Source organism: Neopsephotus bourkii, unplaced genomic scaffold, assembly GCF_033783945.1.
Source record: "Neopsephotus bourkii isolate Nb327-2 ecotype Australia unplaced genomic scaffold, CSIRO-AGI_Nbou_v1 NB_1765, whole genome shotgun sequence".
In the NCBI taxonomy this organism is placed as follows: domain Eukaryota; kingdom Metazoa; phylum Chordata; class Aves; order Psittaciformes; family Psittacidae; genus Neopsephotus; species Neopsephotus bourkii.
Genome location: NW_026902239.1, coordinates 8049455 through 8066581, shown reverse-complemented (window position 1 = coordinate 8066581; position 17127 = coordinate 8049455). Strand labels below are relative to the sequence as shown.

General features: G+C 41.3%; 1 protein-coding gene across 10 annotated transcripts in view; it reads right to left on the bottom strand.

Annotated features, from left to right (window-relative positions):
* Nucleotides 1–14051, bottom strand: part of PTPRK (protein tyrosine phosphatase receptor type K) — a 408592-nt gene extending 394541 nt beyond the window's left edge. For 9 of the 10 annotated variants that reach the window (XM_061378250.1, XM_061378252.1, XM_061378253.1 and 6 more), the window contains exon 1: nucleotides 13582–14051. In XM_061378250.1, the coding sequence (XP_061234234.1) occupies nucleotides 13582–13693 (112 nt within the window). In that variant the 5' untranslated portion in view covers nucleotides 13694–14051. Of the gene's footprint in view, nucleotides 1–12889; nucleotides 13039–13581 lie in introns of those variants that run through there. The other variant, XM_061378259.1, reaches the window with a different exon arrangement.
* Between the last annotated feature and the right edge of the window lie 3076 nt (nucleotides 14052–17127).

Here is a 17127-nt window from a genome sequence, read left to right as displayed (position 1 = left end):
CACTGGGTCCATTTATGAGCCATACATTAATTACTGAACATTTACATAGAAGATACAATCATTGGTAGTTTATCTTATATACTGCTACGGGTGAATCCTCTTAATTATAACTTATTTAGACAGAAATTTGACATGTGCAACTCTAAAGTTCTTAATGTTGTTACTCTTTCTTTACTTTTTCCCTTTCCACCAAGATAAAAGAAATTCTGAGGTCTTCAACTTTTTTTTTAATTGGGTTCTGAGCCTCAGAAGTGTGAGGAAATAGCAACTTCTCTGCATCTAAGCATAGCCAAAGTAATCTTCAACATAAAAAAATCCCATTTTGCTTAAATACTGAGGCCAGTACTGCCTTCTCTTTCTTAATTCTTACACAAAGTAATGTAAATTTAATCAGATGCTTGATTACTATAGTTGGGATACAGTAAACAAGCAGGTGAGAGAGAATGTAAAAGAAAGGCAGGAAGGATACTGTGACAAAAAAGACAGTCATCTCAGATGCAAAATTTCTCAGAAAGGATTAGAAAGTCAACAGAAACCAGTTTTACCTGCATTCCTCCTTGATGAGGCCTTTTTAATACCATGACCTGAGAGTTTAAAAAAAACCCACACCAATAAAACAAAGGCTGAGCAGAGGTAAGGAAGAAACCGGAGCATTATCAGGAAAGTTACCAAAACCCCCAGTTTACGGCTGGGAGTCTGCAAAGTGAGGTGTAAAGTAAGAAGGTATTCAACCAACAGGCTAGCAAGCTGGTTTTGTTTTATGTCCTGTTTAATCTGGCAATATAGTAAACATACAGCATAAGTGGAGTGGTTTGAAATTTTCGTTATTACTGCCCACACACCTACAATTGCCAGGGTCACACGATAAGGATAAACCAAAAGTTATTCCTAAAGTACCAAAAGCTGAAAAGCAGCAACAAGCATGGCTTAACTTCTTTTGATTCTTAAGTCTACATTGTGCATCCTAGAGAATAAAACCATCCTCCTCACTGATGGCACTACTGAAGAAACTAATCGACTTCAAGACTTTTGCAACATATTTACAGACCTTTCTGCCACTTTTTATATTACACCTTCTTCTTCAGTTTTTTTTTGTTTCATTTGTTTAGATGCAAGACTGCCATCATCACACATCTCAATGCTCAACCACAAGACAGTAACTGATGCAATGTGGAAGGACATCACAGAGGATTTGGGATTTTTATGGCTTAAGGGTTTTTTTTCTTATAAAAGTGTGATCCCAGGGCCTATTTCTTTCCTCCAACAAAACAAAAGCTTGTTTTTCCTTTGAGAGAACTCCTCTAAAAATAATTACACGAATTTTGACACCATAACAAGAAAAAAGTAGTGCATTTATGCCTCTTCTATATTTCATAAACCAAAGCAAGATCATATTATGTTCTCCTCATTTTCAAAGTAGTATTCACAGAAAAAATAACTCTGAAACTACTTGCCACTTCAGTTTTGCTGCAAGTACCGGGCACATACTGCCCAGGGAAAAGTATTTAGCAAGAACTTTACAAGGTATCCAATCAGCAATCAACTTCAGTGTACCTCAAAAGTGAATCAAATTGTTATTTTATTTGGGAGGTAAACATTTACCAACTTCACCCACTTGTTCCTGTGTCCTCTATTAGGCAGTTATGGACTGCCTAATATACAGACTTACTAAAATAAAGCATTTGAGCATTTTCTTTTGCATTTGCTTCAGTTCCTGGTTGCCTAGTGGTTTGGGGTTCTTTTTTAGGTTTAGGCTCACGATGTAAATGCTTCACATCCAAGTGCAGGGATTTTTTTTTGTTTTGTTTTGTTTTTTTTTAATCATGTTCTCGCTTCCATTAAACAGATGTTTTTCCTAATTCTCTTAACTTTAACATCGTAGAATAAGACTGACCTATAAATTACTTAAGGTTGCTTTCAGGTGACAAGTGAAGAATGGGTTTTTAAAAAGAGTGATGGCCAAAATGATTTCCCTGAAACACAAGCTATCCAATGCTTGTTTTCATTCCCATTTCCATGCTTCAGCAAACAGAGAGAGATGTTTATAGTTAGCATCTGGATACTGTCACTATGCAAGCAAAACCATCCAGCAGATTATTTCAGTATTCCTAGGGTCTGTAAAATGTCATTATTAATCACAAATGCTACTCTTTCAGGTTCACAGCCTCATCACATAGACCATAAAGCTCAGACCAAAAATTTTCATATACATGGTTTCTGTCAAATTGAAAGAATGTACGGTCTCCCTTCTTCTGAATGCTCATAAAGAACATCTGTGCAGTCTCTCTAAACGAGAGCATAATCTTGCTCTTCCTAAATGCTGGCCACTTAACACAACTCCTTGCTCACAGTTCACAGAAACACCAATAAATCACCAGAAGAACTGAACATTTGGAGTATAAACTCAAAGAAATACAGATAAGTGCGCTATAGGGAACAACCACTACCACCAGAGAAAGCTGTTTAGTGTATCTACTTCAACATGCTTAAAACAACCTATAAACTGACCCTGGTATTTAACTGCTGCTATGCAGACACAGGATACACACAGGCAAGAAACTTGCTCATCCCTGGAAAGGACTGCAGACCTGGAAGCACTTCATGCCTTCATCATGACTCAGAGGAGCTTTCACCCTACCCTGTAGTGTTTAACCAAGTTGGTATACAGGAATTTCAAAGGAAAGACAAAGGCGGGGGGGGGGGGGGGGGGGGAGGGGAAAGGAATATAAGAAAAAAAAAAAAAAAATGACGTGAGAATACAATGCCACCTAAGAAAGCAACACCCTCCTACTTCTGCAAGATGAATTAAATCATTAAACTAACTTTATCAAAGAAAAAAGCTAAACAGCCAGGCTATTAACAGCACCGAATTCAGTAACTACTAACAGAATTGTTTTAAAAATATTAAATAGTTAACATCAGAAGCACGAAGTAATTTGACTGACTTCCTACTGCCAAGTTTCAGACACCCCAGCCAGGGAAAAATATAATTCTTACATACCATGACATTACACTCGTCTACTTGGTCTGTGTTTAGCAGAGAAATTATAGTCTTTTTTATTACCAAGCTTTGTTTCAACTGCTTCAGAAATCCATATCATCCTATACTAAAGGTTTTGTTGTCACCTGGAAATAGTCTGTCCTTATTTTACACTTACATATGCACATACATTAGAGCTTTACGTATGTAGCAAGAGGATGAAAGATTTTCTTGAGGGTGGGGTTGTTAATAGTTTGTCATACTATATGAAAGAAAAGGTAGAAAGAAAGAGGAAAGCCAACCCCACAGAGATTTACAAATGCAAGAAATTTAATATAAATAGACTTTTTGCACTAAACAAGACCACACACACACACAAAGTATTCATGTGCTGAAGAGATGGCAAGCATGTGGAATTACCTTGCAATTTCTCTTATTCTCACAAACTGAGTCAGGATGGACTACCAGCAAAAACTAACTGCGAAGACAATATTTGTTTGGCTTTCTGAATCGACTAAGGAAAAGACCAAATAGACCATTTTATTACATTTCTGTTGTGAAAAAGAAGAAAGCCCCTTTCATTGGAAATTTTCTAGCCTGAAAAATCTGAAGACTGAATGTACCAAACAACGCTGTCAAATGAACAGAAACCAATATAACTAAGTAGCTAAATTAAAAGCACATAAAAAAAACCTGAAAAGTGTAACAACTTCCACTCATTTGCCACTTCAGAGTAAAGAATTTCATATACCTTGCTGCTCCTCAATTATGGGACAAAAGCCAGAAGAGTGCCATAAAACTCTTCCAACAAAAAACAAGGAGAGACAAGAAGATTACAAAAGGGTGGTGGGGATGGAGGTAAAAAGTATAGTGGAAAAATTACAATCCACTTCTTTTATCAGGGATAGGGAAAGGGATTATGGGATAGTTTGGTGGTTCTGAGTTTGGTTAGAGCTTTTTTGTTTGTTTAATACTATTTTTAAGCCAACACCATTATGTCTTCTGTTAAAACATGACAAAAAAAAAAAAAGAAGGAAAAGTTAGTACAGCAGTGTTTTGGCATACCGTCTTCTACAAATACAAAAGAGCATTTTTTTCAAAGGAATCAGAAGTTGAACAAAACATAAAACTGCCTTCAGTATCTCAGATGAGTAAGTTTTAACAAATTGTCCTTTTAAAGCATTTTAAGTATGGTGACAGCAGTCAGCACTGAGAACGTATCTCTGCTGTATGAAGTCATGAACTCCACCACATTTCTTCAGTGCTCTCACAGCTGATAAGTACTTTCACATTTACAAATAACAGGCAAACAGGATAGCGCTAGGGGAACCAAGACGACCGATACTGCCCATTTTAACTTACTCCAGCTTAATGCCATGCAGAGTTGCTAAAAATCTAGTGAACTGATAAAATATCAAATCAGAGCATTTTTATGCTCTGCTCAACAGCTATGTTGACAGTTCTGTGCCAAGTCTTAAATTTTTTTTTTTTTTTCACTGTGGCAGAGAAGAAAAAGCAGCTTAAGATTTTAGCATTTCAATGCATTTTTTTCTTTATTGCTTAAAGACTTAAATCATTTAAAAAGCAACAGGTATCCTAAATTACACTATACAATTCACAAATAAACATGGCCTGCATTTGGGAATAAAAAACAACCTAAACAGTAATTCAAGAAGTCAGCTATCCACTCAAAATTTTCATTCTGATCTGTTTTGAATTAATTTGAACTACAGCCACAATTGTTCTTCCTAATATTTTTCTCTTCTTGTTAATATTCATCAGTCATTTTTACTGTTACAGAACAAGTGTTTACACACAAAAGAAAGCATACAACTCCACTTCAGAATAAATTGAGTAACCAATGTGTAATAATTAGAATGAACATACCATAATTTGATTGCAGCAGAACTTGGTTTTGAAGAATACAACAGAGTCTCATAAGTCACTAAAATTAAGTTCATTACATGGTAGTTGAGAAATTACTTCTTTTGCTATTCAATTAATAAATATAATCACGTGTTTTTTGTAAGTAGTAGCAGAAGTAAATGACTTCTTAGCAAACTGAAAGGTCCAATCTTTCTTACACTGGCTAACAAAATAACCTTATATTACAAGCAGTATAGAGAAAAGGGTTTAATCTTTCCACAGCACCAATCCTCAAGAAATTAAGTCTCAAATCTTTTACTGAGGTATATACTTGGTGCATTACCATAAATACCAACCAATTACATACATGTATAACCTTCTTAAAAAGAACAAATGCCTGACAAGCCCATGCACAGCACCTTCTATCTTAAAAAAAGTTTTTACATGTTGAAGCTAATTCATACTTATGGAAAATGCTGATTTCCACCCCCACCCTGGACTATTAGACCAGATAATCTCTTTTATACCTTGTTATACCTTACACACTTTCAAAGTTTGGTGGTATGTTTGGGGGTTTTGCGTGTGTATTTTGGGGGGTTTTGTTGTTTGAGTTTGGTTTTTTTCTCTTGCTTACCATTAGGTAATCTGGGAGAAACAAATCCACACAAAGCTATTAGCAAATACAGCTATGCTGGCAAAAAATCCTAATGTAGTCCCAAGATTTAAACCTACAGGAATATAAATTTACAATTGTGACTCATTCTGCTTGAGAAAGCAAATCAAAGTTATCAGTACAAGGTTGCCCCATTACTGTAACATTGCTATGACTTCTGGGAGGCACTTGCTGGCAGTGGCCAGCACTCCCCCCTGCTCTATGAGGAGACTCAGATGTTTTAAACCAGAGATCAGCATATCAGTTATATGTCATGCTATTATTCTATAGCAAGTCTTGCTGCTATATGCTTATGTTCTTACCCGCAAATACAGTTATGTATTACAGATGTTTCAACAAATACATTGACTCGAATTCCTGATCGTCTACCCAATGCTGTAAGGAGCCATTGTCCCTGCTGAGACCCAGTTCAGCAGCCTCAACAATACAACCACTTTATGTATCAACAGCAGAAATTCTCAATTAACTATTTTACAGAACTTTTTGTACACATTCCTTCAAATAAATCAAGTTACAGCAATATGCCATTAGATCATTTTTTCCATAGTAGGTATAATATTAGATCCCATCTGATATTTTTGGGCTTCTTAAAACAAAACAGTGCAAAGGCTGTCAAGGAAAAGATTTAGCCATGACAGGAAACACAGAATAGATTTAGTTAGATCAACAAATAAATGGTTACTAACTGAAATTCATATTTTGTTAAAAAACCTCCTACTTTTATGGAAATTAAATTCCAGTAACACAAAGAAAACCTAACAGCCTGTATTGTTTCAAATTCACTGATCAACACTTAGCTTTTACCTTTCAATGGACAAATGCAGCTTATTTACAGAGAACAGTGTCAGATATTAAGTCAAGTAAAAGGAGTTCCTTAGGCACATAAATATTCTTTATAATGGATAATTTTAAACTTATTCCCACAATTTTAATGGTTATTGCGCCCCTCAACATTCAGAAGGAAGAAAAGGGATTTAAAATAGTTTCATGTCACCATCAGTTTTTCAAGTCTGAGGGTGTATTGCTTATGTGCTGAGGGTTTGTGCACTTACAAAAAACCCTGCAAAATAGCTATTCTTTTGTCATATTCAGTGTCTTAGGGGCATGTAACTTCTTTGCTTGTTTGTCTCTTTGTTTAAACATGGCATTGAGTTGACACAAATATTAATAGTCTCCTTCCAGAAAATATTTCTGTATGTTTCTGTTAGTTCCTAATACTTATAAAATCTCTAGAAAACACAAATATGACTTCCAACAATACAGCTTCCTGAAAAGAGTAGAGTCCAAGTGATTTTAAACTACATTGTAAGTATGTTCTATAGGTGACTTCAAATTGGGTAGTTGGCATAGTTGTATAATGTGACTATGTACAAAGTCACCTGTAGTCGAGGCTTACCAGGAAGCAGCTGGTCAGGAAGGCTGCTATTACCATGAGGTAATAGCCTGCCAGACCTACAAAACGAGGTGCAGCAAGACCTTATGCTCAGTCAGATACTATAAAATTCTCACCAATGCCATTTACCACTCCTCAGCTGGCTCACCCTGGCCTTTAGAATTCATTTTCACTCTTCTACCCTCATCCACATGTCTCATGGACAATCCTATTTAAAAAACCCCGCAGGATGGGGAAGGACAGATCACGCAGGGAAAAAGGTGAAACTGCAGAACCCAGCTTTAAACCAGCTCCTGCTGCACCCCTAACTGAATGTCACAACATCCTTTAATTTTAGCCTGGTATCTGGGTGTCACCTCCTCCAAGCCCTCTACTCCTTGTCATCACACCTGCTCTCTAAGTGCCATTAATAGGCCACTCATTGCTTATACCTTTATATAATGAATGCCTTAGCTATCTATTATAATGAAAGAATATATTTAAACCCAGTTTACTCAAAGATGCATGTCATGGAAAGAGACACTAGCACTGTGTCATCAGTTTTCATGCAGTCAGCCAGAATGCAGTAGCAACCACCTTCAGTCAGTCTAACCCCTTCCAGCTCCAGAAGGAGCACCAGGCCTCTCCTCCCACCCCTCTCTGTGCCCTCCTGCCTCATCTTTGCACTTCTTCGGGTGAACAAAATGCTGCACAGCAAACAGAGTACAGCAACAGCAAGACTCAAAACAGCACAGGTTCACCTTACATAAGCTGTGGTGTTATTGCAGCTTGTTTTCAAACTAAGCCATCCCACCATCAGCCCCCATCCTCCCATACATCAAATTTATGTGGCCACCAACTCAGGGATCAAAGGAAATTAACCACCTTTCTTCCCAGAAGATTCACATAAAGCTAAACCAACTCACCCACAAGCCACACGATGACCAGATCTAGCACAGACAAAGACCTGAGAGGCATGATGTGATGGAAATGCTCACCTCTGTGGCAGCTGTAAATTAAAATTTGCTTAATGGCATCACTAGATTGTGCCTGGCGCTCCAAATCAGAGTGTACGCTTCTTGGAGCAGCACTACAAAGGCATCTGTCCATGACAGTAATAAACTATGACAGATGAGATCCCATCAGCATGTGAAAACATGAGGTATGTCCTGACTTACTCAGTATCAGGACTAAAGTAATAGTTTTGGAAGCTTCCTATTACACATTCAACAGGATCTGTGTTGTAGAAGGAAGAGTAGGGATTTCACCAAAACAGGTGCTAATGAAAAGCAAAGCTGACACTTGGTGACATATCCAACTCGCGAGAGGTTAGATAAATAGTCTTCCAGTTGAAGAGGTCATACAAAGACATCGTAGATTCCACAGCAAGAAGCAACAATTCAGATATTGTCAATCTTTATGTGCAAGAGAATAAACTCTTTTTAACTCTCTTATATTAACAGCATTTCAGAAAGAGGAGACGGACTACAGTGCTAAGTATTAAACAGGATAACTCTCCCAGACATTCAACACAAGGTCGTGGGTCCTTTAAGAGCCTTGCTTAAAAGTTTTCACCTCACCTCACACCCCCCTAAAAAGGGCTGGCTAAAGACTTTCCCCTTTCCCAGAGTCCTGCTGTCCACTGGCACAGCCACCCCACAGACCATCATTTGACCACAAGACCTCAGCTTTTCAGTGATAAAATAGTTCCATAAAAGTGTCACGTCACAACTAGGAGTGGAACAAATGGTCAAAAAAGCAAAGCAAATGCCAGGAACTATTTCACTAAAGACAGGGAACAGAACAGAAATCATTATTAAGCACTGTATAAATCCTCTCAGATACCCTGAGCAATGTAGAACTGGAACAGAAAGAGAAGGCTGGTAAAGCATGTAAAGAAGATATGGAATGGTACTTTCACAGCAAGTGGCTATAAATGGACTTTTCTGACTAAAAAAGGAATGGTTGAGGGAGGGTGGAAAAATGTTGTGTGGTGGGAAGAAGGTAAATTGAGAAAAATCACTAATCATCTTTTAGTAAAAGAGCTAAGAGATATCAAATAAAACTAGTAACTTCAAAAAAACAAAGGACGATAGCTTTTTCCCATAACATATAGATTCCTTGTCACAAAGTGAAGAAGACAATAAATGCAATACAAGCTGAAGATGTTACCAGGAACGATCATGATTACAAGAGCTGCTACTGTGGACAGACAGTACTCAGAGGAAGTCACTCACCCTGCCAAAATCCCTCTCCCCTGAGTGTCCACCATCAGAGACTTCATACTGGGGCTAGGCAGAGCTTTGCCCCAGTCCTGTGCAGATTTCTTAAACCCCTCCTTTTTTTTTATTTTAATTATCTTAAATGGATCTTAAGTAAGTGCAGGACATCTGCCTGTTTACACACCACTTATGTCACTATGAAGCTGATCACGCAGTACCCTGATTTCCCAGGCAAAGGGATCTAAACAAGCCTCCTGGTGTCTTGTTCGTTCCGGCTGCTTTCAGTTCCACATGAAACAGTTAAGTGCCATTTTGAAAAAGGTACATATACTTTATAATTGTAATACTGCAAAATATAGAAAACATAGAAAGATGAGTGATGGCTGAACCTCCAGTTCCATAGAAGAAGCTGAATATATACAGGAAAGGAAAACATTTGGGAAGGAGGGGGTAAAAGCGACAAAATAACTTCACTTTTAATTCTACTCATCTTCTATATCACTTGTCAATACATTTTAACAGCTTGGTGGGGAAAAAAAAAAGCTACTGAGAAGTCTCATACCTACACGCCTACCTGTGTGTATACAAGAAACAAGAGTTTCTTGTATATCACACGCAAATTGTAGCACATTCAAGGATAAAATCTCACTGAAGCAACTTTTGCTCTTCTGACAGCAAAGGGCTAATATGAGTTTAGCTACTAAAAAGTATTTTAAAGCATTTTCAGAAAGCCGTTAATTTCTTCTACTATATGATTACAAGTAAATAAAAAAACATTAAAATTTTTGTCTATTTCACTGTAAGTATATTTAATCACAAAAAACCTTATAAAACAAATAACATTATCTACTTTATAATACCAAATTGCTGTGTTAGATTCTCTCCCAAAGACAGACTGTAACAATTTGGGGGAGGGGGAATTTGGGACACAGGGAGGGACGGGACGGAGGGCGGAGGGCGTGATGTGTAAATTAATACAGAAATATTTACTTTTGCCTTTTCATTTATGAGACCATAGCTACTTTGCATGAGAAAGTCTGAGGAATAACTACTCTAATAAAGGACTTGAAATTGTAAAACATACAGGCCTTCTTTTTACACTTAACTGTCCCTGTGGTCTGAAATCCCACACTTTTAACATCAGGCAAGCTGATAAGTTTCTAGAATTTTTGTCCTCATATCTTTCATTTTGTATTTAAAAAAATAAATAAATAAATCACACAGTTGCATGGATGCTATGGGAGGCAGGGTAAGGCACATTTCCATCAGCTAACTGGCAAGCTGGCAATGTTCTTAAAAAATTTGAAGTATTTTCTTTTTTCTCTCAAAATTTGAAGACATGTAAACTGCTGAGTTTTTTTATTATTATTTTTTAAAATATAAATTTAAACTAATCTGGTTGTGAAAACAAGCTGAACTTGTTCTTTATCAAACTGTAGGAGCTGCAGATGAAAGGAGATGCTATATAAGGAATAGCTAGACTTCAACAGAGAGTGTGCTGCCAAAACATTTTGGCCTAGATTCTGACAGGCACTCACCCAAGTTGAAGGGTCATGGAAAGCAGCGGTGTAAAGAAACAATCTACAGAGACCAGAAAACATTACACTGTGGATCATGGTTGGGCTGGGGAGGGGGGAGGCAGAGAGAACCTGCTGGGGGGCTGGGTTTGGTTTTTTTACCATTTGAGAGCTGTGGGGAAACACAAAGTATACAGTGTTTCAACTATGTGCAAAGAGGGTGGAGATGGTACACAAGAACAACCTTTAAGAGGGCAACACATTACAAGATGTATCTTGTTCCTTTTCCTAACTTGCCGCCGTTCCTTCTCTTGCCTTCTCATTTGCTCTCATAGAATATGCTATGAGGAAGAAGAGATAACAACCGTCACACACACACGCTCCTGAAAATGGCCAGCTTTCATGCTCTGTAATTTGATTAGACCCTTAATAAACATATCAAAAATTTTATGAAGAAACTCAGGACCTGGCCAACGTTCACATTCAGGAGCAGTACAAAGCATCATCAAAAGGAAACATAAATCAAATTACAGTGAAAGAGAGATTTGTGAAAGGTCCAGACTGAATTAATAGCTTCATTAATGGCAAAGAAAAAGTAACTATTTAAAATTCTTACAATAATATTACTAATAAAAGGGAAGCTAGAAATGGGCTAGATTCAGTTTAACATGGAAAAGTACAGGCCATTAGATTAAGGTGAGGAGGGGGGAAAGGCAGTCAAAGAAAAATGCTTGAAAAACAGTACTGTTAAACTGAGGAGATGACTATGAAGAAAACAGATGCTCCTGTGTGCACCAAACAGAGAAATATCTCATTGTAGGCTAAAGAGAGGCCTTTGATGGAACAAACATGTGAGCCCCAACACACACTTCAGGGACTGGTTTAGAATAAGGAACAAAAACAAAGTTTGTGGCACTTGTCAAACCCAGAGCCTTCAAACCAAGATTAACCATAAGGAAACATTCAGCAGAATCATAGCTCTACATGTGGAAACTGAACATATTTCCGAGCACCATACCTTAAACTGAGTATACTGAAAGCACCAGCTACTAACAAATATATTTCTCCAAACATTCAAGATAATCTGAGCAAGTCTCCAATTAATAAACCTCTGACCAGTACAACACATTTTTGATGGTTGGCAATAGAAACTGAAGTCTCTAGCTGCTGACATGCTAGACACACACACACACAAATAATCTCATGTTTCCTAGATACAATTGTTCAACTCCTTGACAAGCTTCACCTACTCCGGTCAGAAGGACACGGAACACTCTTTTCCACTTACCTGACACATACCCCACAGTACCAACCTGGCTTCTTGTACTTGCAACTCCAGCAAGGGCTGTGTGACACATTTTCAGCACAAAATACCATGAAACACGTAAGTTATCAGAACTTCCTACTCTTCTTATGCCACCGAACAAGCTCATAAGCAATATTTACGTAAGAGTCGCCTTTGGTGTTAACATCAGCCTGACAAGTTACAGCAACACAAAAATCATTGGTCTGATTTTAGTACGGTTTTGAATGAAAGATGTTATGCTTGGGCATATTTTATTTTGGCTATTCCTACAACATACCAGCAGCATGTATGATGCACTTCCCTTCCCTTGGTAAAAGGCTTGCAGGCAGTTATGTAATTTTACAATTCTGATACACAGACACCAAATGATACACACCATAGTCAGCCATATAGGAGGGATGTAATCTGTTCAGACCAACACAATTTCTCTTACTGCTTCAGCGCATTTTTTAATCAACGACACATTTCAAATGTCTCAATTAAAAACTAATTTACAGGAGAACTGCAGGAACGAAAAGGAGAGAAAAGCCTCCCAACTACACATCGATCCTTATAAAAACCATGCTTCTAAGTCTCCCAAGTGTAGATACTTTTATCAACAATAGTTTTGAACTCAGTTATCCTACAATAAAGGCTTTGAACGCGCCCAGTGCAATTGCAATGCTATTTTTTCAAATAGCAGACCCTGAAGTCTACTTCAGTTAGCCCTTCGCGTAATACTTCACACCACAAACAAGAACACGTTCACGATATAGCTTCACCACAAACAAACGAAGGACGCTTCATAAACTACAGCGGAGGAGTGGGGTCGGGGGGGGGGGGGGGGTGTCAGGGTCCGTAACACGAGCCCCCACTACTCCCACCGCCCTCACCTCCTGGAGCGACCGACCGACCGACTGCCCCAGCTCCGCCGGGAGCTTTGCCCCAAGGCTCCCCCAGGGCCAGCAACTCACCGCCGCACCGGCAGCAGCTCCCACCGCCCGGCCCCGTGGGCTTTTATTCTGCAAAACCCCACGGCGCGGGGCGGGGGTGAAAGGAAGGGGTGAGAAATTCGCGGGTTTCAAACAAAACAGACGCCAGCCCCATATGCTGCCTTCCCTCCCCTTTCTCGCTCGCCACTCTTTTTGTAGGGGGGGAAATCCCAGCAGCTGCCGGAGGCCAGGGCCGCGCCCCGCTTGGTACGGGAAGCGGACGGGGCACCCCGATGGCTGCGCCCCCCGCGCCGCGTCGGGCAGGAAAGCGCCGGGAAAAGTTTGAGCGGAGGAAGGGGCGGTAGCAACGCCTGCCTCGCCGGCAGCACCGACGCCACCTGGGAGGCTGGCCTGCGGGGAGAACGAGGAGCAAGAGAGGAAGGGGAGTTTGTGAGGCTCCCGAAGCCCGCTCCCTGCTCGCCCCTGCGAGACCTCCGCCGGCAGCCTGTGGATACGCGTGGGTCGCCCTCCCCGCCGCAACGCGCCCCACAGAGCGGCGGCTGGGGGGTGCTGAGGAGGGGAGGGCAGCCTCACCACCGCTCCTCGGGGTTAACGCCGGGTCCCGGTGCGGTGCCACCCGCTCTCTCCCCTTTGCTCCCATCCCTTGGCGAACACCCCGGGCGCGACGCGATCCCGCCCGCCCTCACCTGAGGGCCGAGCGACAACTCACTCACCTGCAGAGAGCTGGGCCCTGGCCGCCCCGAGCAGGGCGGGCGAGCAGCCGGCCAGCAGGGCGAGCACCGCCAGCAGCGGCAGCGAGGCGGTGGCGCCAGCCCCCCAGCCCATGCCGACTTGCCGAGAAGTTTTCGAAAGAGGCCGGGGCTGCCCCAGCCCTCGGCGGTGGCAGCGGGCGGAGCTCACCTCGTCCGCCCCGGCGCCTCGCCAGGAGACCCCCTCGCCGAGGGGCGCCCGCTGGCCCCGGGGCCGCCCGCTGGGGCAGCCGTCTGCAGCGCGGCGGCAACGGCACCGGCTCTCCTCGTACTCCGGAGTTACTTTGCTGCTGGGCGAGCGGGGAAGGGAGGGAGGAGCCGAGCGTGCACGTCCAACCCCCGCTCCCCGGCACTTGGCAGCGAGAGTGTGGGACTTCGGCCCGCGGCCCCGCACGGGCGCAGCGACGCACGGCAGCGCCTCCTGCTGCAGACGCGGAGGCAGGACCGCCTCGGAGAGGCACAGCTCGGTTCTCCTCTCCTCGGCACGGCAGGGCTCAGCTCTCCTCCCCCGCTCCGGCATAGCTCGGCATGGCACAGCCTGGCTTAACGCGGAGAGGCTCAACGCGGCTCGGCAGAGCACGTCCCGGCTTGTCGCCCCCTGAGGAGGGGAATCTGTCCCCCCTGGAGGAGAAGGAGGCGGCAAAGTGAGGCGAAAGGGAGAAAGCACTGGCCGAGGCGGGCGGGCGGACGGGTGGGTGGGGAAGCCGGGGCCGGGATCGCGGCCGGTAGCGGCGGGTCCCGGGAGCTGCTTGTCCGGCCGCCTCGGGTGGGCTTTGCCGGCTGGTCCTGGTGGCATAAACGCGTTATGGACCGGGTGGTGAGAGTTGCGCTGTCATCGTGCATCAGGCAGCCCGGCTGTATCTTCGAGGCAGGGTTTGTGGGGCTTTTTTTCTTTGCTCCCCTTGCTTTCTTTTGGCAACTCTTATCTGGCTTGTGGTGCCAGCAGAGTCTCATTGCTCGGAATTGAACTGGTAATAAACAGTATTGCCCTTAATGCTATCATTTCCACATGTAATAAAAGACCAACCCTTCAGACAGGTCTGTATGCAGCTATACGACACCGACACCCGTGAGTTGTGAAGCAGGATCTTCTCGACATATCCAGGCTCCAGGTATGCCATATAATACAGGCCTTTTTCTGTGTCTCCAAAAGCACTGCAGGTCCCTATGCTTCCAACGCTTAGAACCTTAAAAAGCGTTTGCAATGACAGATAAAGGCACGAGTGCTGGAATTTTTTGTTTAAACAAGAATAATTTCCTCCAAATTTTTTAACCTGTGTTTTATTAGTTTTTCTTTTTTGCATGGCAACTTGTAATTAGAGATGTTGTATAATGTTTACAACAGAACCTGAAACCACTGGAAACTCACAGGTTTTATTGCAAACTCGAAATTCAATCAGGGTTCATCAAAGGTTTGCTGTGATTCAAAATCCTTTCCAGCCAGTGTCTGGCAATTGATAGGTTTGCCTCTAAACCCCTCCAAGCCTCATGTTTTCACAGCAAAAATGTGAAGCAGGACATTTTGCTTTGTTATACAAACTAACATGTACTTCACACTCACACACCCCCCCCCCCCAAAAAAAAATCAAAGCAACAACACAAACAAAACAAAACAACCCCCCCAAAAACAAAACAAACAAACAAAAATAAAACCCCCACCAAACAAAAAAACCCAAACCCAAACACTAAAAAAGCTCTACACCCGAACACCTCTGTACTTCATTTGAGTGGAGTGGCTGAAAAACAACTTGTATGCTTACTGTGAACTATGAATTGATGTGCTTCAGTGAACACTGGCTTTTTGTTTAAACTTCGAGAAGGATGGGAGCTGTGTGACACAACACCTGGTGTTTCAGGAAAGATGGGTCACGTTCTGGGTCCAAGTAAACATGAGAAATTCTTCTGAGCCAGGTGAAGGAAAGAAGTGTGCCAGCCTGGCTTCTGATGTGTTAGGCTACATTGCCATTTCTGTTGCTATTTGGAAACTTTTACTGAAAAAGACAAACCAAGTCATCTTGGTGTAGGGGTAGAGAGTACACAGGTGTCTGACGCTAGTAGTGAAGGAATGGTTTGGAAGGGAGAGGAGGACTAATGCTCACTTCCCCTTAAAGGAAAATCTTCCATGAGGAAGGACTGCCTCCACAGCAGTCTTGCAGGTACCTCCTGTGGTCAGCACTGCAGTTTGTCACGTCCGAAGTGTGAGAGAGACTATTAGGTGATGGTGGATGTGCAGCACCAGGTTGCTGCTCCATTTCGCTGCTGTGAGGTGATGGGTCCCACTGACCTACAGTCACCTGTGCTCTATCCAGACAGTTTATGTATCTTCCGGTGGGTGTTTCTTGGGATTTCATCCTTTCCTGTTAAAAAGCAACAGAGATAATTTTTTATTGTTATTCTTTCCTTGACTGGAGAGTTCGAGCTTGAGAGGCATGGAGAAGATGCACACATGATCCCACTTTTCTTTCAGGTATGTACCTGGCAAACTATTTTGTGTAATTCATTCTGTGTCCTACTGTGCTTGGCATCCTGAGAAATACTTAAACCTGCCTATCAGGCTTGACATCATTTTTATTTTATATGATATGAATGGATTTACTTTTGTTTCAGCTTTTACATTTTTAGAGTTCTAAATGTTTTAAAGTCTTTTGCATTTTTAATTAAGAGCAAAATATATTTATATTACCTTTTGCACATCTTTTTAAAACCTGAGCTAACAACTTGTATACTAACAGTGAGCCAAACATAACATCAGAAAGATGGAGACACCCCACAGTAAGGTCTTTCCCTTCACCCTGGGGGGTATTTGGAACTTGAGGAAGGTACAGTCTTTGTCCTGATAATTATAACCTCTAAATAAAGTGTCAAATAAATCTCTGTCAAATTCAAGAAAGTTTGGTTCTGAAACTCTACAACGTGTCTCAGCCCTTTTTGCATTCACTGTTAAAACTTTCCTATTATACTTCTAGTTATTGCTAAGCCCATCATAACACATTTTTTAACACAGGCTATTGTTTAATTTTGTTCATAATGGCTGACAGCTGTCTAGAATAATACATAATTTCATAGTAAAATATCTTAAACTAGCAATATTCCAATGCTATATGATAGAATGCATATCTAATGTGGTATTTTCCCATGGTATTTGAACAGTATGTAAAATGTAGCCAAATACGTATTCCTAACCAGTAAAAATATTTCCCTTTTCTTTGTTGTTGTTGTTTGTTTGTTTGTTTGTTCTGTTTTTTCCCCAGAAACTTGTAACCATTCTCCTCAAACACAAAGGGATTTTGAGGAATTTAAATAAAATTTTTCTATCCAAGAGATCAGATAGTCAAGAATTCTCATTCTGCCACTCCCACCCAACTTTTCACCCCTCTGCACTTTTGCTTCGTATGTGAAAATCTACTCACTTACTTTATAAGCCTTAGTAAGATCCAAGCCCTTGAAAATCTGGCTGTTCAAGGTGGTAGATCCTAAAGAAAATTGAGTATTCTATTGACTCAGATTTTC